This window comes from Triturus cristatus, chromosome 9, assembly GCF_964204655.1.
Source record: "Triturus cristatus chromosome 9, aTriCri1.1, whole genome shotgun sequence".
Classification (NCBI taxonomy): Eukaryota; Metazoa; Chordata; class Amphibia; order Caudata; family Salamandridae; genus Triturus; species Triturus cristatus.
In genome coordinates, this window is record NC_140592.1 from 486969 (window position 1) to 512270 (window position 25302).

General features: G+C 44.5%; 1 protein-coding gene across 3 annotated transcripts in view; it reads right to left on the reverse strand.

Annotated features, from left to right (window-relative positions):
- Window positions 1–8729: 8729 nt before the first annotated feature.
- Window positions 8730–25302, reverse strand: part of LOC146797210 (uncharacterized) — a 267418-nt gene continuing 250845 nt past the window's right edge. For all 3 annotated transcript variants that reach the window (XM_085624167.1, XM_085624166.1, XM_085624168.1), the window contains one exon: window positions 8730–9941. In XM_085624167.1, the coding sequence (XP_085480293.1) occupies window positions 9259–9941 (683 nt within the window). In that variant the 3' untranslated portion in view covers window positions 8730–9258. The remainder of the gene's footprint in view (window positions 9942–25302) is intronic.

Genomic DNA, 25302 nt, shown 5'->3' on the forward strand with positions numbered 1-25302 from the left:
CTGGCCCTAAACCCTAGTACCAAGCCCTAAACCCTATTCCGGAGCCCCAAACCCTAAAGCCGAGCCCTGAACCCTAAAGCTGAGCCCTAAGCCCTAGCCCCGAACCCTAAACCATAATGCCGAGCCCCGGAAACCTGGCCCTAAACCAAAGAACCGAGCCCTAAACAATATTCCGGAGCCCTAAACCCTAAAGCCGAGCCCTGAACCCTAAAGCTGAGCCCTAAGCCCTAGCCCCGAACCCTAAACCATAATGCCGAGCCCCGGAAACCTGGCCCTAAACCCTAGAACCGAGCCCTAAACAATATTCCGGAGCCCTAAACCCTAAAGCCGAGCCCTGAACCCTAAAGCTGAGCCCTAAGCCCTAGCCCCGAGCCCTAAACCCTAATGCCGAGCCCCGGAAACCTGGCCCTAAACCCTCGAACCGAGCCCTAAACAATATTCCGGAGCCCTAAACCCTAAAGACGAGCCCTGAACCCTAAAGCTGAGCCCTAAGCCCTAGCCCCGAGCCCTAAACCCTAATGCCGAGCACCGGAAACCTGGCCCTAAACCCTAGAACCAAGCCCTAAACCCTATTCCGGAGCCCCAAACCCTAAAGCCGAGCCCTGAACCCTAAAGCTGAGCCCTAAGCCCTAGCCCCGAGCCCTAAACCCTAATGCTGAGCACCGGAAACCTGGCCCTAAACCCAAGAACCAAGCCCTAAACCCTATTCCGGAGCCCCAAACCCTAAAGCCGAGCCCTGAACCCTAAAGCTGAGCCCTAAGCCCTAGCCCCGAACCCTAAACCATAATGCCGAGCCCCGGAAACCTGGCCCTAAACCCTAGAACCGAGCCCTAAACAATATTCCGGAGCCCTAAACCCTAAAGCCGAGCCCTGAACCCTAAAGCTGAGCCCTAAGCCCTAGCCCCGAGCCCTAAACCCTAATGCCGAGCACCGGAAACCTGGCCCTAAACCCTAGAACCAAGCCCTAAACCCTATTCCGGAGCCCCAAACCCTAAAGCCGAGCCCTGAACCCTAAAGCTGAGCCCTAAGCCCTAGCCCCGAGCCCTAAACCCTAATGCCAAGCCCCGGAAACCTGGCCCTAAACCCTAGAGCCGAGCCCTAAACAATATTCCGGAGCCCTAAACCCTAAAGCCGAGCCCTGAACCCTAAAGCTGAGCCCTAAGCCCTAGCCCCGAGCCCTAAACCCTAATGCTGAGCACCGGAAACCTGGCCCTAAACCCTAGAACCAAGCCCTAATCCCTATTCCGGAGCCCCAAACTCAACAAGCCACTTGCATTCGTCGGATGAGAATGGACAACAGGAATATGGTCAAAAGGGAGACAACGAATTATAAATGATACAAATTTATAAAAAATTCATCGATAATCACAAATATCAAACAGTACACATTGTCATGTAGCTAATTATGAGGCAATAACAATGTCATATGATGCAATACAAAAATAATTATCAGATGTTCATAGACAAATGTCACTTTAAAAAAAATACATTTACAAATGCAATGAGATAAACAACACAAAATATAAAATTGGGAACAGAAAGAGAAAGAACATATAAGTCCTATTGAAACAAAGAAAACCACCAAATCAAAGCTTCATCAATTGTGACCCTACTCGATATCACTTCCGTTATATATGTCACAAAAATAAACATAGGTTTCGTGTGGTTTCCTTTTTTAAGGGCATCGACGCGTTTCGGTGGGCACTGATTCACAGCCAACACCTTCTTCAGGAAATGTAATAAAAGGTCCCAATATCAGAAACAATTAAAAGCAATAATCTGAAAAAAAGCCATATACAATAATTTTAGTGGCAACCAAAATAAATTCATTATCTCCTTATTTGACTCATCCTACTGTCCAACAACTCATACCACACCCTAGGAGGTGAGACTAGCATTTATACATATCACGCACTCTTGAAATTATACCTTGTATATGGGTTCTATACGCTATTAGAAACCACTTAGCACTATAGTGGAATATCTTTATAAAGTGCACACAGAACATATGTATAAACTATGAGAGAGTCCAAGTATTTTTTGGGTACTCCTCATGTTACAGTCTCATTTCAGGCTATGACATCTACAGTACCGCTTATGTTTAACAGTTGGTAGGCGTTTCCCTCATATTATTAGATAGCCAAAGAAACGCAATTCACACATTCTCCTATTTATTAAGCATTGATTGTCAGTCTTATTTATTTTTTTATTTTTTTAGAACTCACATTTCTTATTTGGAAACAAATATCCTTGTGTATCCTGCCGTGGTTTTATCCGTATATCTGGTCCATAAAATGTCTTCATATAATTTTAGACAGAATTCTATTCAGATAGAACATGTGCGCTGTAATAGTAACACGACAATAAATTAAAATCAAAGTTCAGAGTATTGCAAGTTAGTAATGTGTGAAAGCTATTCGTTTTTAATACCTTGATTATGTCAACTCCGGGTTAAAAAACCTCAGGACACTAGTCTATTTATCCGAATACAGTCCTCATTCGTATTCTGATCATGAACGATCAAAAGACCTATTAATACAAAATTAGGAATTAAATTACTAACTTGCAATACTCTAAACTTTGATTTTAATTTATTGTCGTGTTACTATTACAGCGCACATGTTCTATCTGAATAGAATTCTGTCTAAAATTATATGAAGACATCTTATGGACCAGATATACGGATAAAACCACGGCAGGATACACAAGGATATTTGTTTCCAAATATGAAATGTGAGTTCTAAAAAATTTAAAAAAAAAATAAGACTGACAATCAATGCTTAATAAATAGGAGAATGTGTGAATTGCGTTTCTTTGGCTATCTAATAATATGAGGGAAACTCCTACCAACTGTTAAACATAAGCGGTAGTGTAGATGTCATAGCCTGAAATGAGACTGTAACATGAGGAGTACCCAAAAAAAACTTGGACTATCTCATAGTTTATAAATATGTTCTGTGTGCACTTTATAAAGATATTCCACTATAGTGCTAAGTGGTTTCTAATAGCGTATAGAACCCATATACAAGGTATAATTTCAAGAGTGCGTGATATGTATAAATGCTAGTCTCACCTCCTAGGGTGTGGTATGAGTTGTTGGACAGTAGGATGTGTCAAATAAGGAGATAATGAATTTATTTTGGTTGCCACTAAAATTATTGTATATGGCTTTTTTTCAGATTATTGCTTTTAATTGTTTCTGATATTGGGACCTTTTATTACATTTCCTGAAGAAGGTGTTGGCTGTGAATCAGTGCCCACCGAAACGCGTCGATGCCCTTAAAAAAGGAGACCACACGAAACCTATGTTTATTTTTGTGACATATATAACGGAAGTGATATCGAGTAGGGTCACAATTGATGAAGCTTTGATTTGGTGGTTTTCTTTGTTTCAATAGGACTTATATGTTCTTTCTCTTTCTGTTCCCAATTTTATATTTTGTGTTGTTTATTTCATTGCATTTGTAAATGTATTTTTTTTTAAAGTGACATTTGTCTATGAACATCTGATAATTATTTTTGTATTGCATCATATGACATTGTCATTGCCTCATAATTAGCTACATGACAATGTGTACTGTTTGATATTTGTGATTATCGATGAATTTTTTATAAATTTGTATCATTTATAATTTGTTGTCTCCCTTTTGACCATATTCCTGTTGTCCATTCTCATCCGACGAATGCAAGTGGCTTGTTGAGTGAAGTGTACTGTTGCCAAGGAGTCTATTCTTTTGTCACCTATCTTTGTAGTCACCCCTTTCTTGTATCCCAGGTAGCTAATGAGGTGATCCATGATGTAAGGAAGTACCAGATGACAATTAGGACATGTAACTGGAAGGTCTTTCTGGGTTGCTTTAAGCAAAATCTTGGGGCAGGTCGCGAGTCTTGCTTCCTGATTCAGCCCCAGGAGATTGTCTCTGGAGTATGTCAGAGAGTCTGACCTCGGAGAGCCAAGGGGACTGCCCTGAATCTGATCCGAGCGCGGACAGGCGCAGATGGGCTTGCCTTAGGCGCCCCTTCGGCAGTCGCGTCAGCATACCTATTTGTATTTAGCGGCTGAACAACTAGCCTGCTAACCTCAAAATGGCTGCCCCGCTCCCTGCCCCCGATTCCCCCAGGACCGGAGAAATCTACGGGGAGCGGCAGCAGTCAGTAAGGTGCCCCGTGCAGAATAAGCAGCCAGCAAAATTCAAAAGTAAAGTGCCCCGTGCATAAAATTGAAGCGGTTTCAGGTATTTTAAAAGAGCAGATTATCTGTGCAACTACAGCAGCAGTGACATAAAAACATTTAAAATGCATTTAAAAGGTACAATTCCTGGCAAGCATTGAACACAGCATGAAACAAACCATAAAGGCAGAGCTGCGCGGTCGCGTCAGCGTGCCTATTTGTAGGTAGCGGCTGAACAACTAGCCTGCTAACCTCAGAATGGCTGCCCCAGGACTGGAGCAATCTACGGGGAGCAGCAGCACTCAGTAAAGTGCCCCGTGCAGAATGAGCAGCCAGCTAAATTAAACAAGCATTTGCAATGCAATAGGTCTCACATTACTTAAAGTTTGAGCTATTGGTGTTGCAAGTAATAAAGCAACGTCACTAGCTCAAACTTTCAGTAATGCGAGACCTATTGCATTGCAAATGCTTGTTCCTTTCTGGGCCAGGCAAGGTGAAGCAACACAGAAAGGTTGCGGACAGCAATACGGAAAGGCGGTGGGAAGCAAAAACTATGGCACGGAAAGCAACATAGAATGCCGGGTTGAATGATGCAACACCGAAGGTAGGTAGGGCGGAAGCAACACCGAAGGTAGGTAGAGCGGAAGCAGCATGGAGGGTGGGGAACATGAATAGCAACATGGAGGATGAGGTACACAGATAGCAACACAAGAGGCAAGAGCGGAAGCAACACAGGGGCAAGAGCGGAACCAACACAGAGAGCGGGGAAAAAGTATACGACATGGGCAGCATGAAGAGAAAAGTACCACACAGGCTAAAGAGCAGGGCTACAAAACAAAGAAGGGGCATTAACACATGAGGGTGAGTGCAATACATAGGGGGTGGGAGAAAAGTACACATACAAGAGCCGAGTGAGAGCATTACGGAGCACAGAGGGCTAGAGAAGTACATGAGGAAGACAGCTGGAAAACACTTGCACTGTCATTGAAGACTTATACAGAAAGAAAAAATTAGTGCCTGAAAATTTAACAGTGAAAGGACACGAGTAATGAGGACATGATCCAGGGTTGGGCGAAGAACAGAAGGCAAGTCAACACAAGCTAATGAATACAAAGTAAACAAATGAGAGTGAGGCCAAAAAAGCAAACCGTGGGTAAGCAATGGTGAGCTCTAAGCTCACGGTAAGAGGACAATAGATCTTTTCGCACACAGCTTGAAGTGACTAGTAGGCACGACCTAAAAAGAAGCAATTGTAGGGCCATTAGGGGATTACATGGGATGTGAACAATTACTAAATGAGGAGGGCATCGCAATACAGGCTATCGACTAAAGAAAGACGAGTGATAACTCGGAGCACAAACTCGAAATTAAAGTATACAGACCTAGATGCACACGCCTTGCTCTTAAAGTAGGGAGAACAGAGGACAACGACATTGAGCTAATAAAAAGGAAGAGAAAAACGAAGGCACAGACCACCTACACTGTGAACATACATTAAAAGGGGAAGTCCAGCATCGCTTACCCTACGCCGAAGGTAAAGAGGGTTAAGGGGAAACACAAGACTCACTAATGAGAAAGTAAAATTCAAAAACAATTGTATCAAAGACGACCTCACTGCGGATATACGATTTGCCTCCCCTCGAAAGGAGGTTAGGGTAAATGGCTACAGGTAGCAGGAGCAATGATACTGATGGTCCTAGAGACATAATGCTCACCCGGCATCGGAAGCAGGAAGAGGACCAATACAGCAGTGCACTGACACACCCTGCTCCATCTCCTTATCGCCTCTGCTGTCATCGTCCTAATACTCCTAGCAGCCATAGTTGAGTGTACTTCTGGCGTCGAAAACCCAGTTCCGGAAACAACCCAGTTTCTGTTGCTCTCTGGTGAGTAGGCTGAACACAAGCTCGTCTTTTGTTTCAATGAGCACTCTGCTCTTTCGTCCCTTTTCTATGTCAAGAACCGAGGAACTACATGGAAATAAAGAGACCCTGGAAACAGAAAAGCTCTGAAGGCACAGTTTTCTTTTTGACTAGTCTGCGATGCGGGCGTCCATCTTCTATTGGAGTAGATTTATACTAACTACCACCAAGCTTCACATAGAAATTAAACTTTCCAAATACTTTTTTTCTATGCGCCAAATTATATATGTTATAAATAATTATAATTGTGATTATAATGTGTATTTTACGATTCTTGATCTTCTTTAAAATCGAGCCCATATAATTTACATGGTGCGTACATTCTCAGAAACAACTACTTTAGCGATTGTTTTGATCTAAAAACGTCGCAAGCAAATAGGTGTCATTGTGGCTTAGGTTACATTAGAGTAACAAGGAGGAGACCTACGAGGGAGAGGGCTGCCCGCGCATGCGCGGTACCTGTAACTTTCGCGTGTTCTGCGGCTCGTGCCCAGTGGCGGCATGTGCGGACTTCAAAACCGCCGGACTTTAATGAGTGCTGCGCGGCTCGTGCGTCCCAGGGAGGTGGCCGCCAAAGTGCCCAAGGCAAAAAAAAAAAAACACAGTACAGGAAGTCCGGCGGGAGCCCACCCCGCCTCCGTGAATGGTGCATGGTGCGGCCAAAGCAGGATTTCAGGCGGGGCTCCTGTGAGCAAAACGGAGCCCCGCGTGTTGCTGCAGTGACCGCCAGGAACAGCAGAGGAGCAGCGCAGAGTCCCAACAAGATCCGGTAAGTGCTTGGAGCGCGCGTGCGCATTTAAAAAAAAAAAATGAAATTGCATGAGGCTGCTCAGGACGGAAGAGGACAGGAGATGTGCACACCGCGTGGCTGTACGTGCACGTACACAAACTTAAATCCGCCAAAGCCTGCGCGTGCCCATCTCCTGTCCCACTTCCGAGGCAAGTCAGCAACAATAGATCTCGCTGGCGACAGCAGCGCTTTGCGCTGCGTTCGCCAGGCGAGACCTAAAAATGAAGCCACAGTGAAGAAAATGGGAAGTTAACTGGTTCAGCCATGTTCAAGAGGATAGGACGCCATGGTGACCTGTGTGTACCTGAGCCTTGAATGAGGATCAGAACCTGAGTGATCGCTGCCCCTCACCTGTGAGAAGGATCAGATGAACTTACCATCTCACCGGAGGTAGTGCTGTGAATGCCTAGCCGATGCTCCTGCAGAGCCACAAGTGCTACTCACCTTCAGCAGCCATGGCAGCCCTTTTGATGGCTGAGCTTGAAATGCTCCCAGTACTCCAGTAGCAGTGCCCCTGCATCATTGGATAAGACTGATAGCAGGGCTGAAGGTCCAGGGGAAACTTGTTCTGCCGCATAGCTATTCGGGCACTCGAACACTTATGACTTTTGGGAAGAGTCAGAGTGATACTCCTTTAACTCGAACTACTAGTGGGGCTTAATATGAATCCTGCCTATAGTGAATGGGGAATAACCATTACAGTTAGCAGGAGGAGAGTGGGACTCAGGGACAAGCCTTTTGAACACTAGAGTCCCCAACTTAGGGGACTGCGTTTGCCATATTTACTTTGTGTTCACATATAAATATTTGTTTTTTCATAAAAGCACATATTTGACTGGATAATCATTTATTGCTGCTATTGAACATATATTGAAATGTGAGCCTGTGTTCACCCCCGACTCCAACTCCCCCGCCCCCTTCTAGGAGCCCTGTGACTTCTGGACCGAAGCTACTACTGAAAGTCAAGTGCTGAAGGGGTACTTGGCGCAGTTGCTCAGAACCCATAGTAATATGGGCCATGGGCTATCAGGAGTAAAAGGCCTCAAACCGCCGGCTGGGGCCAGTAGCCCCTGCTTGCCCCATGGCCCTCTGAAAGGTGTTCTGACAATAAGTGATGTTTAGGAGGTGGCATATTTTCTTTTTTTTCTTCTCTTTATTTTTGAGGCATATGCTTGGACTAATAATAAAAAGTAATTTGACTACTGCACAAGCTTGCCAAGTTCATACCTATGGACTTGCCAAAGGTTGTTGCAATGGATGTACAAGCAGAACATGCATCCGTTGCCACTCAAAGCCCACTTCAACAGGCGTCAGGCCAGCTCCTTTCCGACTGCCATTGTGTCATTTATGTTGAGGCCATCTCTGTGAAAACTTTCAAACTATAGCATTTCCAGCGAGGCCATCGTTATTCTAATGAAAAACTACCTCTTTTTGGTCACCGAATTAAAGCGGGTATGGAGATAAAAAATATACTCCATAATAAAATCCACATCTGAAAAAAGAGGAAAACTCATTATGAAAATACCCCAATAGTTACCTCTGTCAGAATGTGGGGAAAATTCTCCTTGTCAATACTGGACCCTTCTTTGTGCATAATCTTAAGTACTTCCGCATGCAGTGGAAGAGCCACAACTTCACTGGCCAGATATTGTTAAACAAGGTCCTCTTGTGAGGGGGGCCAAACAGAATCAAATCCAGGATTCATCTGATATGTTGCACAGCCTCCTCCATCTGCAATTTCTCTCTGTTGGTGTGAGAAAGAGATGCTAAACAGAGCAGTTTGTGACATTCGAATGAGTAATAGTAGTATCTGTTATGTGCAGCACTTACAAGGAGTGTTATGAAGCACTTTATAAAACAATTTATTATTACTTTTTGTATAACAGAGCATGAATGCTTCTCATTTGCTTCAGGAGTTGAAATTCCCTTTTGTGTTGCCTCAACCCAGCTACTGGGCTCAACCTGAAACTAAAATCCGTAATCTCATTTTCCTCTACATTAGACATTAGTTCACTCACCCATAGTTTTTACAGACTGTCCATAGGATAACACTTTGTGATTTATATAAGTGAAAGAGATTACAAACAGAAAAAATACAAAAAAATTATAGACATAAAATGTGAAAAAGTAGAAAGATATTCGGCAGAATATGCAGTTTCTTTTTGATGTGCGTAGTAAACCCTTTTCTCTCCCCCTTTTTGTTTTGCTTCCACGGCTGATTGCTTATCACAGTATCAAGTTTCCTATTTCTAATTTATTTTAAGTTTTTCTAAATTGCCTGAGAAAAATAGGATATTTCTGTTAGTTCTTGAGATTCTCACAGTATTTGCAACCTATTCAATCCTGGCTTGTATTACACCACCCCAACTCTTAAATTATTGCTTTGCAGGATTGGTGCAAACCTTTCTTTGATGGTCATTGAGGTGACACTTTCTAATGAAGCTTTTTTGACATTTCATACATTTATATGGCCTCTCCCCAGTGTGTATCCTTATGTGCTCATCCAGATAGTCTTTCCGGTTAAACCTTTTGTGACAGAAACCACAAAAGTAAGGTTTTTCACCGGAATGTATTCTATGGTGTGTGATGAGATGACTCCTGTGAAAGAAACTTTTCTCGCATTCAGTACATGCGTACAGTCGCTCTCTTGAATTTCTTCCCATAGGCCTAGTAAATTCTTCATTCAAATCATTGCTTGTGTTTTCATTACATACATATGTTCTATGATTTTGTTGAGTCTCTTGAAAGTCTTCAGTACACTGTGAGTCTCTAAGTTCACATTCACTATATTGATCTGATCTTCCTACGTTGGGGCCTTCTAGATGAAAGTTCATAGGTTCTTGGCTGCCAAAAAAAGTAAGTTTATGCTCAGCAGTTTTCTCCCCTTGAATTTCTGGATAACTTTCCGCCCACTGCTGACTTCCAGGGTTTGCTTCCTTGTTAGAACTGTGGATGCCCAGAGTGTTCCTTATCCAAGAACATCCTTCGCGTGGTGGAGATACATCTGGACAGTTTATTTGCTCCTTCGCTTTCTTCTTTCTGTTCATGCTATCATCGTCTGTTGGATTAAAATAATGGTCAGACATTAGCATTCTCCACATGAGTTAAAAGGGAACAGTTTCTTCAAAACTATGAATCTGACTTAAAAAAGTGTAAACATATAAAAGTGCAGTGTACACTGTTAATCCAACAGGCACAGATGTAATAAAGCTCAGTCTGATAAAGGGACCATGATATCGCAGACTGGATACACTTCAATAACGAAATCTAGGGAAGCGTCAAAATCCATGAGTGTTGCATGAGAGCACTCACCGCAACGCTCTTGGAATGCCTCCCATGCTCAGAGTAAGGCAATGCAGCGATTTACAGTGCCGTGCCGTACTCCATATCTATGAGGCCATTGAAGGCCTCGCAAAGTAACTTTGCATAAACTTATAGATATGATTTTGTAGATTGCGCCGTCGGAGCGTCACAAAAAGCGACGCTCCGGCTGTGCAAGGGCTCATAAATTTGCCCCCGGGTTCCTAGAATATTTATAATTTGCGCATCACTCAGTAGAGTGTCTTGATGGTAAACAGCCATTAGTGCGCGGCTGTTTGTACGCATGCCATTACTTCGTAAGCCTTACTACGCATGTGATGTAGCAACGCACTGCCTTTAGTACGCGTGCTGTTACATCGCATGTGTACTAACGCCGCATGCGTAGGGGGCAGGCGCCGCTCTTGGAGCTCGTCACGGCGGCCATTTGCACAAACAGGTTTATATCCAGAGTGGCAACGACGTAGGAATCTGGAAGGGAGAGAAGAAGGGAACCACGCATGGAAAGAGGTAAGTGGGGCTGTGTAGGGTCGTACTTGTGTTAGTGTTGTGTAGAGTTGTGTGTTGTGTACTTGTGTTAGTGTAGGGATAGAGGCAGGGTCGTGCTGGGGTAGTGTTTTAGGGTTAAGGGTAGTGATGTGGGGGTAGTGTATGGTTTTAGGGTTCAGGGAAGTAGGGGGTTGTGTGGGGTAGTGTTTGGGAGTAGTGAGAGGACTGGGGCTAAGGGCAGGGTCGTGCTGGGGGTAGAGTATTAGGTTTTAGGGTAGTGTTTTAGTGTTAGTGTAGTAAAGTTTACAGTTTAAGTGTTTTGTGTAGTGTCGGGGGTTGTAATGGGTAGTGAAGGAGTGTATGTAGCGGAGTAGGGGAAAGTGTATGTAAGTAAAGGGTGTAGTGATTTAGGGTTTAGGGTAGTGTAGTGGTGTTTCATTAGTGTAGGGTAGTGTAGTTTATTAGTGTTTTAGTTTACTTCCCCACCCAAAACCCCTTATTTGCTTGCATCCCGCTCCAGGGGAATGGTACATTTTTGTTAAAAAATTCATAATTAATAAAAATATTTATCGTTTTGGAGTAATGGGAACATACTCATTTAAAAAAAAAAAATCTTATTGAGAAGTAGAAGCAGATGCGAAGTAAAAGCATGCGAAGTATAAAAATGCGTAGTAACGACATATGCGAACTAAAAATTGCGTACTAACAGTATGCACACTAATGGTTTGCGAAGTAAGAACACATATTCTGTCTTGATTCGTTTTGAAACTATAAACATTTCTGTTTCCATCACAGTTCAGAATTAAAAGCAAATGCTTTATTGTGCTTTCCTAATTGCTGGTTTACTTTTAAATATGAGTATAGATCATTTGCCACTTCTAGGAGGTAGACGGACTACAGAACTAGAGGAACCGTTCAGTCAGGAAAAAGTCAATGGGTGAGAGACAGAGAAAAAACTGAAAACTTGAATGATTGGGCATAATCCTCAGTGACAGGGTAAGGAGGATCCCAATACAGTAACTGTACGACCCCCTCTCTGAGTCCGACAGAATTTTGGCAGGACCAGAACCTAAGCATAGGCAGATCTCAAGGTTCTGGACACCAAATATATTTTAAAAAGATTTTGTAAGCTCATAGGTCCGGAGTTGTGTATCGCTCTGTTAATATAAATCGGAACCTTAACTTGAATCTGATTTTTTTCAATTGGCAGCCAATTAAGTTTTCTGAGCTTTGAATAGAATGACTTCTACCCTGGAAAACGAAGCTGGAGTCTAGCTGTCGAATTCTGCACAGTTTGAAGTCAACATACACAATAGGCAGGGAGGCAAATAATCTAATCTGGAAATAAGTACAGTTCTTCTCACAGCCAGAGGCAGAAACCCTATAATCTTTCTCAATGTTTTAAAGATACCAAAGCAGAAACCGAGGCCTCATTAATTCGCTGTTTGAAAGATAATTGACTGTGGGTTTTTACCCCAAGGTTTCTGTCAGTCTCGGTGGATATTGGTGGAGATCCCAGTTTAGAAGGCCTCAGATATTGTTCCACATTTGCTCATCTTTGCCAAAATCAACATTTCTGTTTCATCAGCAATAACTTTCAGGTATTTTTCCTTCATCAAAGAAAAGAGCAGCATTAGGCAGTTTTAAACCTATACTGACAAGCAACAAGATCATTGGCAGATAAAACGGTTATCTGGGTATCATCCGTATAAAACAGAACTGTGAATCTAAAGTTGCTGCTTATGGATGCCAAAGGATCATATATATATTAAAAAGTGTAGGGCTCAAGGAAGACCCCGGCGGCACCCCCTGGTAAGCGTAGTTGGATTCGAGGTGCAGGGTGGAAGATGAATAGTCTGAGACCTATTGGTGAATAGTTGGTTGACTACTCCAATGCAGAGCCCTTAATTCCAATCACGTCTAACCTTTGGATCTCATCAATTTCAAGCGCAGCTCCACCAGAACTTTTGGAACTGGGCCAGTATCCTGCAACACCCACTTCAGCTGTGGGAAGGTTATTCAGGGCAGCACTAGCAGCGTCCCATAGCATTCCAAGAATGAGCAGACCACTGTGAAATCAGGCCAGGAGCGTCCACAGGCACCTGCGACTTCGTTGCTGCCTGTGAATCAGTTTCAGGTGCAAAATGGTGTCAAACATTGTTGAAAGGTCCAACAAGACCATGGCAGCTGGATCCCCCATTATTCAAGATGTTCTTCAGATTTACCGAGACTGTCAGGTGAGTTCCGTACTGTGGTGGTACAGCACCCAAACTGAGAAAAAGACAAAATGGGATTATGTTTACAACATCATGTGCCGAGGGCTGAATTATTCTGTCGTCTACACACGAGCACTAAATCCCTCTGCTGTAAACATCAGAGAAATTTCCTTTTTCTTTTAGCCTCTGGAGCTGGGGAAGAGCTTCCCAACCTCTAGAGATATTTGTTTTCCAAAGTAAGGACAGTCGTGAGCATGGCACACTGACATCATTACATTGAAAATGAAAGTGAAATAAGCCGACCAGCTCGTTTCACTTTCACTGCCTACATGCTCACTGGGCTATCTCACCCCCGGGGCAAAGAGGCAGACGGGAGAGGTATCTTTGGAAAGGGGAGAATCTTGGCTGGTGGTGTGCGTGGATGCACTTGCCTGGCAGTGTGGCTTGCGTGGATCCGCCAGCGTTTTCTTACCGAGAATCCACTGCAAACCCCAAATGTAGCTAATAAGTCAAATCTTCCTCGCATGTGTGTGTGGGAAAGTTAAAGGATCACAGCACCCGCACAAATTTACTACCACCCAGCATTCCCCTCCATCTCTTGATCAAGATGATACCTCTCAAAGCAGAATCAGCCTAAAAACTTATTTAAAGAACTGACCACTTTGGTTCCCCCTCAGTTTTTCACTTTATACGTTTTTAGGCTGATTCTGCTTTGGGCACCCACACTAGTGAGGTATCATTTTTAGTAGGAAACAGAGGCGAACGCTGGGTGGTAGGATATTTGTGCCAACATGCTGATCCCACACAGAAATGTAATAAAAATGTGATTTTTTGTAGCTATGAATGAGGTTTGCAAGAGATTCTGGGTAAGAAAATGTTAGGGGATCCACACAAGCAACACCTTCCTGGACTCCCCGGGTGTCTAGTTTTCCAAAATATCTGGGTTTGGTAGGTTTACTTAGATGGACGCCAAGCCCGGGAACAAAAACCAGGTGTCCACCTATCTATCACAAAACAACCTGTTTTTGCAAAGGAGGCTCGTGTGTTTTAATCCCGGGCTAGGCAGCCATTTAGGGAAACCTACCACACATCTGTGTGGGAAAGTTGTGGGATCACCGGGCAGACACAAATTTCCTACCACCCAGCATTGCCTCAGTTCTCCCGATAAAAATGGTACCTCACTTGTGTGGGTGGGCCAAGTGCCTGCTACAGGGAAGGGCCCAAAATGTATTGTGGAGACATCAAAATCATCTATCACAAAACAACCTGTTTTTGCAAGGGGCCACTACGGTTTTTGGTCCCGAGCTCGGCGGCCATCTAGGGAAACCTATCAAACTCAGACATTTCTAAAAAGTAGACACCCGGGGGAGTCCAAGGAAGTGTGGCTTGTGTGGATGCCTCAACGTTTTCTTACTCAGAATCCCTTGCAAACCTCAAATTTAGCTAAAAATTCACATTTTTCTCACATGTCTGTGTGGGGTCACCATGCCGGCATGTATTTCCTACCACCCAGCGTTCCCCTCGGTCTCCCGAGTAATATTATACCTCACTTCTGTGGGTGGGCCAAGGGACTGAGACTGGGAAGGGCCAAAAACGTAGAGATTGAGGGGACAGCACAGTGAGATCTAAGCACTATATATATTTTTTTATATACGTTTTTAGGCTGACTCTGCATTGGACACCCAAACAAGTGAGGTATAATTTTTATCGGGAGACCAAAGGGAACGCTGGTTGGTAGGAAATTTGTGCCGGCGCCGTAATGCCGAACAGAAATGTAAGGATAATGTGATTTTCTTAGCTAAATTTGAAGTTAACAGGGGATTCTGAGTAGGAAAACATTGAGGGATCCATGCAAGCCACACCTCCCTGGACTTATCCGGGCATCTAGTTTTCAGAAATGTCTGGGTTTGGTAGGTTTCCCTAGATGGCTGCCGAACCCGGGACCAAAAAACGCAGGTGACTCCCTCGCAAAACCAAGTCTTTTTTGTGATCGATACTTTTGAAGTTGCCACAGGGCCATTTCCTGTCGCGGGCACTAGGTCTACCCATACAAGTGAGGTACCATTTTTTTCGGGAGGGTTGGGGGAAGGCTGCGTGGGTGGAAGTTTGTTGCTTCTCGCTTGTTCCAGAACTTTCCATCACAGACATGTGACGGAATTTATTTTTTCTTTTACAAAGTTTGAGGTTTGCAAGGGAATCTGGGTAACAGAACATGGTGAGAGCCACACAAGTCACCCTAACCTGAATTCCCTTCGGTGTCTGGTTATCAAAAATATAAAGGGGCAGATTTATAACGGACTTGCGCCACTTTTACGCCGCCGTTGCGTCACTTTTGTGACGCAGCGGCGGCGTAAACCCTGCGCCATGTTGCGCCACATTTACAACGTGACGCATCTAGGGAGATGCGTCACGTTGTAAAGCTTGCGCAACATGTGGGCGTACCTGCACAGGGGGGGGGGGCCCTTCTGGCGCAGGAACGCCTCCAAAAAGTGGCTGAGTGAAATCTACAAGATTTCACTCAGTCACTTTTCCGGCCATGCTGCGTCAAAACCCTGCGCCTGCTTGTAGCAGGCGTAAAGATTGACGCAGCATTATAACGATAGGGCACCCCCGAGCCTTGCTGGAGCTGCGTCGCGCTTGCGACGCAACTCCAGCAATGCGCCAACCTTCCGCCATCAGATGCGTCACGCATCTGTTTATCCTTGCGCCACGATGCGCTGCATTGTAAATGCGGCGCATCTATTGTGGCGCAAGGGTAAACTTTCGTAACGCATCTTCCCTGGCGCATCCATGCTGATTTGCAGGGATGCACCAGGGAACATAAATCTGCCCCACAGTTTCCTCGGTTTGCCTAGGGGCCGGCTGAGCTAGGGTCCCAAATCCACAGCTAGACACGTTGCGAAAATAGGGTCAGTTTTCACTTGAAAATGTGATGTGTCCAGGCTGTGTTTTGCGCCGTTTCTTGCTGCGGGCACTAAGCCTACCCACACAAGTGCGGTACCATTTTTATCAGAAGACTTGGGGGAATGCTGGGTGGGTGGAAGTTTGTGGCTCCCCACAGATTCCAGAACCTTCCATCACAGAAATGTGAGGAAAATGTGTTATTTGAGGTTTGGAAGGGATTTTGGGTAACAGAACCTGGTGATGGCCACACAAGTAACCCCATCCGGGATTCCCCTGAGTGTCTAGTTTTTAAAACTGTACAGGTTTTTTAGGTCTCCCGATGTGTCGGCTGATCTAGGGTCCAAAATCCGCAGCTATGCACATTGCAAAAAAGGGTCAGTTTTCACTGCAATAATGTGATGTGTCCACGTTGCGTTTTGGGCTGTTTCCTGTTGCATGGACAATGCCTACCCACGCAAGTGAGGTACCATATTTATTGGGAGACTTAGAGGAACACAGAATAGTACAACAAGTCTTAAATTGTCTTTCTATGCATTCCTTCCTTCCAAATGTAAAACAGTGTTTAAAAAAGAAGAGATTTTGAAAATATTTCCTCTACTTCACATGCTAGTATGGGTACTCGCAAATTCAGAGATGTGCAAATAATGCCTGCTTCTAAACTCCATATCTTGTGCCCATTTCAGAAATGCATAAGTTTCCTTGATACCTCTTGTTTACTCAATATTTTACCAAATGAATTGCTATATGCCCGGTACATAATGAAAAACCATTGCAGGGTGCAGCTCAGTTATTGGCTCTGGGTAACTCGAGTTTTTGAAGAAGCTACAAGACCTATTTATCTCAACAACCAGAAGGGTTCAGCAGACTAACGTTTTTTGAAAATCTGCCACAGTTAGAAGAAGTTACAGATAAAAACGTGGACACAAACGGCTGTTTTTTTTAACTTGATTTCAGTCTTTTGTTTTATTTCAATGGTTACTTTTTATAAGAAAACCTTTAAGGATCTACACAAATGATTCCATGCTGAATTCACAATTTTCTCTACTTCTCAGAAATATATAGCTTTCATGGATCCATTATTGGTTTCTACCACTCACTAGAAGGAGGTTGAAAGCACATAAAATAGTAAAATGCTAAAACTGTGTAGAAATGCTTGGTTTTCTGACAAACGTTTAGCTGTAACTAAAAGCTGGGAAAATTGTGATTTTAGGACCACAAACCATTCGTTGATACCATTTGCAGGGGGACGATTTCTTCTGCAGCACTTTTTCCTGAAAAAAAACGTTTTGCTGTATTTTCTCTAATTTCTTGGTCTCCTCCAGGGGAATCCATAAATGTTGGGTACCTTTAGAATCCTCAGGATGTTGGATGAAAAGGATGCAAATTTGGCGTGAATGCCTAATGTGGACAAAAAGGTTCAAGGGCCTAAATGCAAACTACCCCAAATAGCCAGAAATGACTTAGCGCAGGGATGGAAAAGGCATAGCAGCGAAGGAGTTAACCTTTGGTTTTTTAGTGAATTTCAAAGGTTTTTATTTTGAAACAAAAACTGATCTTTTTATCTCACTTAACTATAATGTTACTTTACCTTTTATATTTTTCAGTGAATGTCTTTTTTTTTTTACATAAAGTAATATTTTAGCACCATACATAAAGCCAAATTCCTAGCAGGCAGCCAACCCCACGGTGCACATGGTCATTGCCCTGCGCAGCATACGGTTGCCCTTTAGGCGCAATGGACCCAAACCGGAGCCAAATACAAGGAAAAAGCACCCCCCCAACCCTTATTAGGCCCCAGAAGAAAAATGCTACTTACCAGTATGCATCTGTTCTTGGCATGTAGAGCTGCAGATCCACACACTAAGCATAGATCGCCATCTGGTGTTGGGCCCAGATGTTTGCACTTGATTTTGTCTTGGAAAAGTCTTTGGAAGTCACGAGATAGGTGACTCCTCCTTTGGATGATAGTGTGCATGGGCATCGGCTCCATCTTCATATTTTCTTTCGCCAGCAGGGAAATGATGGAGTTTTGTGAGAAACAGATAAGATGCCCATGTATGCTGTATCTAAATAAGATAATACTGGAACAGATAAAGGTAGCCGGGGAGGTGGGTGGACATGTGTGGATCTGCAGCTCTACATGCCAAGAACAGATGCATACTGGTAAGTAGCATTTTCCGTTCAAGGCATATGAGCTGCAGATCACACACTATGCATAGATTGTATAGCAGTACCCCTCCTTAGCGGCCACAAGTATCCGTTGCAGTAGTTTGAAATAATGTTTTGAGTACAGCCTGGCCCACACTAGCTTGCTGTTTTATTTGCACATCTACACAATAGTGCTTTGTGAATGTGTGCGGTGTAGACCATGTAGCTGCTTTGCAGATATTTTCTAAGGGAATGTTCCCTTAAAATGCCATTGAAGTCCCTATCTTTCGGGTAGAGTGGGCTTTAGGGGGAACTGATAATGTACGTTTTGCTTTGTGATAGCAAATCTGTATGCATTTGACAATCCACTTTGCTATCCCAGATTTTGATATGGGGTTGCCTTTATGTGGTGGTGAAAAAGACACGAAAAGTTGTTTTGTTTTGCGAAAAGGTTTTGTTCTTTCAATGTAATAAAGCAGAGCTCTTTTAACATCTAGAGAGTGAAGAGCTCTTTCTGTGACTGTTACTGGTTGCAAGAAGAATACTGGCAACTCCACAGACTGGTTGAGGTGAAAGAGAGAAATAACCTTAGGGAGAAATTTTGGATTGGTTTTGAGAACCAGTTTGTTATGATGGAGTTGTAAAAAAGGTTCTTGAATAATCGGTGCTTGTAGCCCACTGACTCTTCTAAGGGAAGAAATGGCCACTAGGAAAGCGACTTTCCATGTTAGAAATTGTAGCTCGCATTTGTGCAGAGGTTCAAAAGGAGGGCCCATTAGTATTGTGAGAATTATGTTTAAATTCCACACAGGTGAGGGTGGTACTCTGGGAGGAATTATTCTTTTGAGGCCTTCCATAAATGCTTTGAAGGCAGGTACCCTGAATAGCGACAAGTGTTGTCTATTTTGTAAGTAGGCTGCTATGGCAGCGAGGTGTAACCTAATAGATGTATACGCTAAGTTACACCTTTGGAGATGCAGTAGATAACCTATGATGCGTTGAATAGACACATCTAGAAGATTGATGGTGTTGTTGTGACAATATATCAATCGTTTCCACTTGGCTGCATAGCAGACTCTAGTGGTGGGGCGTCTAGCTTCCCTGATAATGTTCATACAGTCAGGGGGAAGGTTAAGGTAACCAAACTCTAAGACCTCAGGAGCCAGATCGCTAGGTTGAGCTGTGCTGGGTCCGGGTGTCTGATCTCTCCACGGTTCTGGGTTAAGAGGCGTGGGCAGAGGTGTAGTTTTTGGTGCGGGACTACGGATAGTTCCAGTAATGTGATGTACCACGGTTGTCTGGCCCATGTAGGAGCAACTAGGATGAGAGTCAGTGAGTGTTGCTGTAGTTTGCGTACCACCAGTGGAATGAGTGGCAGAGGCGGAAAAGCATACGCAAATCTGCCTGACAAATTCATCCATATCACATTTCCTTTGGACAATGGGTGTGGATATCTGGCGGCGAAGCTTGGGCATTTGGCGTTTTCGTGTGTGGCGAAGAGATCTATCTCTGGTTGTCCCCACATGTGGAAAAATGGTTGAAGAACTTGCGGATGAAGTTCCCACTCGTGAATCTGTTGCGTCTGGCGACTTAACAGATCTGCTATGTTGGTCTGGACTCCGGGAACGTGTTGGGCTAGGAGAAAAATGTCCTGAGGAATAGCCCATATCCATATGCTTTGTGCTAGTTGAGAGAGTTGTAGGGAGTGTGTACCGCCCTGTTTTTGTATGTAGTACATTGCTGTCATGTTGTCGGTGCGGATTAAGACAGCTTTGCCCAGTATGTGTTTTTGGAAGGACTTTAACGCCAGGAATATGGCTAGTAACTCCAGGTGATTGATGTGGAGTAACTTTTGTTGAGGGGTCCACTTGCCCTGCACGGTGTGATGTAATAGATGAGCTCCCCAGCCGGAGAGCGATGCATCCGCTGTTAGCACAATCTGTGGAACCGGCTCGATGAACGGTCGCCCCTTGGAAAGGTTTTTGGTGTTTCACCACTGCAGAGAGCGATGAGTGCAACCGTCCACCAACACCAGATCTGTCAGCTGACCTTGAGCTTGGTTCCACTGACGTGCCAAACATTCCTGTAGAGGACGCATCTGGAGTCTTGCGTGAGGTACTATAAATATGCAAGAGGCCATCATCCCTATCAACTGCATGAACACTCGAACTGGAAGATAGTGTTGTGTCTGAAATCTTGTTCTGATTCTTTATATGCTTGCTATCCTGGTTGGACTGGGATAGGCAAGTGCTTTTGTGGTGTTTATTGTAGGTGAGACTTTGCGTGGTTTATAGTAAACCCTAAGTCGTGGAGTAGTTGGATTGTGGCGTAAGTGTGAGGTACACACTGGTTGTATGACTTGGCTTTAATGAGCCAGTCGTCTAAGTATGGGAAGACATGAATTTGCTGTCTTCGTAGATGAGCCACACCCACTGCCAGGCATTTGGTGAAGACTGTGGGTGCTGTGGTGACTCAGAATGGGAGTACCTTGAATTGGTAATGCTGACCGTCCACTAAAAACCTGAGATATTTCCTGTGAGAGGTGTGAATGGGATTATGAAAGTAGGCGTCCTTGAGATCTAGAGTGGCAAGGAAATCGCCTTGTGTAAGAAGAGGAAGGACCTGTTGAAGGGTGACCATGTGAAAATGGTCTGATTGTATGTACAGGTTTAGGGGTCTGAGATCCAAGATGGGTCTCAGAGAGCCGTCCTTTTTCGGAATGAGGAAGTACAGGGAGTAAACCCCTGTGTTTTGCTGATGAAGGGGAACTAGTTCTATTGCTTGTTTTTGGAGGAGGGAATTTACCTCTTGCTTTAGCAGTGATAAATGTTCTGGTGACATTTGATGCTGTCTGGGTGGTATGTTTGGGGGGTAGAGGCGAGTTCTAGACAATAACCTTATTGAGCGATTTGTCTCACCCACTTGTCTGTAGTGATGTTGTTCCAGGCAGGTAGGAATTTTAGCAATCTTCCCCCGACCAGAGTGGAATGATCCGGGGGAGCGGAAGGAAGCCATTGGGTAGGGGTGGAGGCAGAGCGAGTATTTTTGGTTTTGCCTCTACCTTTGTTATTGTTGCCTCTGTAGCCTCCTCTCTGATAACCTCTGGTGAATGAGGATTGGGTGGGATTTTTGTAGGATGTGGAGGGGTTATCAGAGGAATAGCCTCTGGAGGTGCCCTTGTAAGAGAAGCGACGAAAAGAGCGTCTGGGAGCTTGAGATTGCAAGGCTCCCATTGATTTAGCCGTGTCGGTGTCTTTTTTCATCTTTTCTAGAGATGAATCCACGGCAGGGCCAAATAGGTGTTCCTGATCAAATGGCTGGTTGAGTATAGTATTTTGGACTTCTGGCTTAAAACCTGAAATGCATAGCCATACATGTCTACGTAGAAGGACACTTGTGTTAAAGGCTCGGGAGGCGGTGTCAGCCACGTCCAGAGCACAACGAATGGAGGTGTTTGTAATAAGTTTACCCTCCTGTATGAGGTCGTTGGCTTTGGTCTTGTATTTGTCAGGAAGGTGTTGCAATAGGGTCTCAAGTTGGTCATAGTGTGCCTTATCATATCTAGCCAGCAAAGCTTGTGTGTTGGCGATTCGCCATATGTTGGCTACTTGTGATGCTGTACGATTACCAGAAGCGCCCAAGAATTTTGATTCCTTGTCGGGAGGTGGAGCATCCCCTGACGTTTGTGAATTGGCCCTTTTTCTGGCGTTGGAGGCCACTAAGGAATCCAATAGTATTTGTCCCTTGATGTAAACAGGGTCTGCTGGGGCAGATTTGTATTTCTTCTCTATCCTGGGGTTAATAACCCTAGCCCTAAAAGGATCTTTGAATACCTTAGGTGCGTGTTTAATTACGCCCTTCAACTTAGGGAGTACAGAAGTGGACCTTTGGGATGTCTCAAATGTGTCCAGTAAAAAATCCTCCTCCACAGGGTCTGTATGTAAATCTACCCCGTGGTATTGTGCAGCTCTATGAACGAGCTGGTTGAAACCCATGGGGCCCTCTGGCGGGGAAGGTCTAGAGGGATAGATGGCATCTTGTGGTATATTAGGGACATCTGGTGTGTTATAATCTTCCCATGGGTCTGGGGTGTAAGGCGGACTTTTGTACCACGCCATTTTCCTACGCAAATGTTTGTTTTTTCTAGTTGGACCAATCGTGTTACAATTGCATTTATAGCTACTATAGCAATATTGTTAATTATATTACTGGGAGTATTTATATATTTAGAATTTCGCCACCCTATGCATACTGTTTTAGGAACAACTACCCCATCTCCGGAACATGTGTTTCATACTTTAGCCCCTCATAAGGAAAGGCATCGTCAGACCTATGTGAAAAACGCATTCATTGAAATGCTTCATCAAACACACAGTGCCACCAATACTACAAATTGTTGGGTTTGTGGTCTTTTACCATCTGTTATGCACAAGAACGACTTATTTATATCCCTACCTTTGTCTAATCTAGGAAGCTGCGAGGCTTGGTTCAAATTGCTTTCTATGATGTATATGCATTACACTGTGGACGCTCGAAGGTTTTCAGAGAGAGATTATGAAATGATTTTAGCATATATTGAGGTTCATCAAGGATTCAACCCCGATGGGAATAATGGAGAGGGAACCTTAGATCCGAATGCTTGTATGAATATGTATACAACGTACGAAAATACCACTTGGTTGAAAAATGAAATTTTGGACTTTGTTGAATTCAATTTCACTCAATATTATCGACACTTTCAGGACCGTAATGTTACTGAAGATAGGGCTATTCCAGTGCCTGTATTACGTTTTGTGTTCAAGGAGCCGGGTACATATCAGTAAGAGAAAGCGGATGTAATTACACTTATCATTGCGTACCTTTAGCAGCCCTCCGTTGTTAACACCCCCTAATGTATATTTTGTTTGTGGAGAAAGTGCCTATACTTGGCTTCCACAAGGTTGGACTGGACGTTGCTACCTGTCCTTTCTGTGCCCTCCAGTCTATATTGCCCCTATTAATTATCACAAGGATCACCGACTAGATAAACGTAGCGTAGGAGAAATAAAAGAGTGATAGATACCACTGATATAGATCAGACCGATAATCCACTGCAGCATTTCACCGACATTATGAAGGGAATGTTACCCTTTTGGGGGCCTATAATTACTAGCCAAGAAGTACGACGTTTGTCTAGAGTAGTTGAAGGGGTGATCAACACTACTGCAGGAATACTGACCAATATAACAGTAGAGCTACAGGCGACCAGACTCGTTTCGCTTTAAAATCGTATGGTTTTGGACGTTATCTTGGCAGATCGAGGAGGAGCATGCCGTGTGATTGGCAGCTCTTGCTGTGTTTATATTCCTGACTCCGCCCCCTCCGTTCATTTGGCTATACTGAAGCTACATCGTTTAGCTTCCGAGATACATGTAGAAACTGGTACGTGGTCTCTCTCTGGTTGGTTCTGGGGTTTGCTGTCTTACTTGGGGGTGGAAAATTTTGATGGTGCTAGCATGTATAGCCGGTATCATATTTACGTGTTGTGTTTGTGTACAATGTGGACCTGCATGTTGCTCTTATTGTGCAACAAAACTCACTTCCTCTGTGTCTGGTCCATCCCCAACAGCGGTAAAAGCTCAGCTACTTCAGCAGGAGCTCAAAGACCTAATGCAGATTGATGAGGGAATATTTGAAGATTGAACTGTTTTAGTTAGCTACATCATGCTAAAAGGGCCGTTCTGAGGGATAAAAAGGTAGATTTCCCGTATATAAGGAGTATCGGACCTATATTATGTTAGCATGATGCATCAATACATACACTCTCTGTTTGATATATATGCTTTTGCTTGGAGGAAACTTGTTTATTTCCTCCCTGTATATCTATTGCTAAAAGAGTAGGCCGAGAAACCATACAGACGCCATCTTCTGAACATATGCTCGAGCATGGGCCGTGATCACGTGTTGATCACGTGCAGTTGTCAGGCCCCAGTTCATCTGAGTTACTGGTAGCAGCTGAAGGTAGGCTGTTTACTCGACTGTTTTAAGACTCAAGGTCGCATCTGGCTTTAGGGGTGATAAGTGCATTCCTGGAGGCGCCGTGTCTACACTCCCAGGCACCAAGACGAAAGGGAGTCACCCCTCCTGACCTCATCAGTAATAGATAGTCAGGCCTTTGTACTGGTCTGATGTGTGCCATATATGGTCTTTTCCTGGAGCTCGAGGGCCAACTGGTGTTTTTCCTTTTATAGTGATTGTATGTGTTAAACCGAAAAGTATATAACCTCATGTTTGAATACGAGCCAACAGTCTTTTCGGCGCACCTGATGGGTGAGGTGTGGAGAGGCTCCTCTATAGAGTATTTTGTATAAAAAACGATTGAACCTTCTTCACTGCCAACTGACTGATTATTTGGTAATGGTATTGGGACTATTGGTAGGTATAGTCCTTTAGTTTATTTTTACGGTACATCACTGCGGTCCAGCAGGCCTCACGCTAATCCAATCCAGTCCGTACCAGGCAAGACACGTCATCGTGGCTTTGCCTCCGTCAACAACAAGTCACCCCCAAATGTCATGTCAAGGTCGTGTGTTAGAGTCCAGGAGGAGCTCGCTGGCCCGCGCTGACCGCTGCCTCAGGCCTCCATTGCGGTCGAGTAGGTCACACTATTCGAACTTAGTCTTGATTTATTTATGGCTGACTTGATGTCATTGTACAGGCCTTAACGCAGACTGCATCCCCTTTCAGCCCCGGTGCCACTAAGTCTGTTCCCCGAGACCCATGGACACTTTCTGGTTGAACTTTGGTGGCGACTGAGTCCATGGACTTGGGGTTGTCGTCGCCATAATGTCGGTGATACTGACTTTGTGGCTAAAACGATGCTGTGGCATTCCACTCCTCCATTTGCTGCTTCCGGACAGCTTCCACTCTCTGCATCATGCCCTGGAGGACACCTTCCACTGTCCCCCGCAACCCTCCACCACATACACCTCGGACATTGATGAGGACTCCCTCAGGTCGCGTGGCCCATCTGACTGCACCGCAAGTCACCGTCCCGTGGCGGGGTGCCTGTGCCGGCTGCAGTGCATCCTGGGCCACTAACTCTGTGCTGGTCAGGTCCAGGACCCCTTCTTCTGAGATGTTGGATGGCCTCGGAGGGGATGGCCTTGGGGTCATCAACGCCATGTGTCTGTGGCCCTGCGCTGTCCGCTACCTCCGGCCTCAAATGCGGCCCACCAGGGCTCACACATCAAATCGAGTCCTAACCGGCCCGGACGTCGCATCACCGCAGGAGGCACACGCTACCACCGCCAGGACTAACTCCAACCGCCAACTTCCAGTGTTGAAACGGTTGTACTGGCAGAC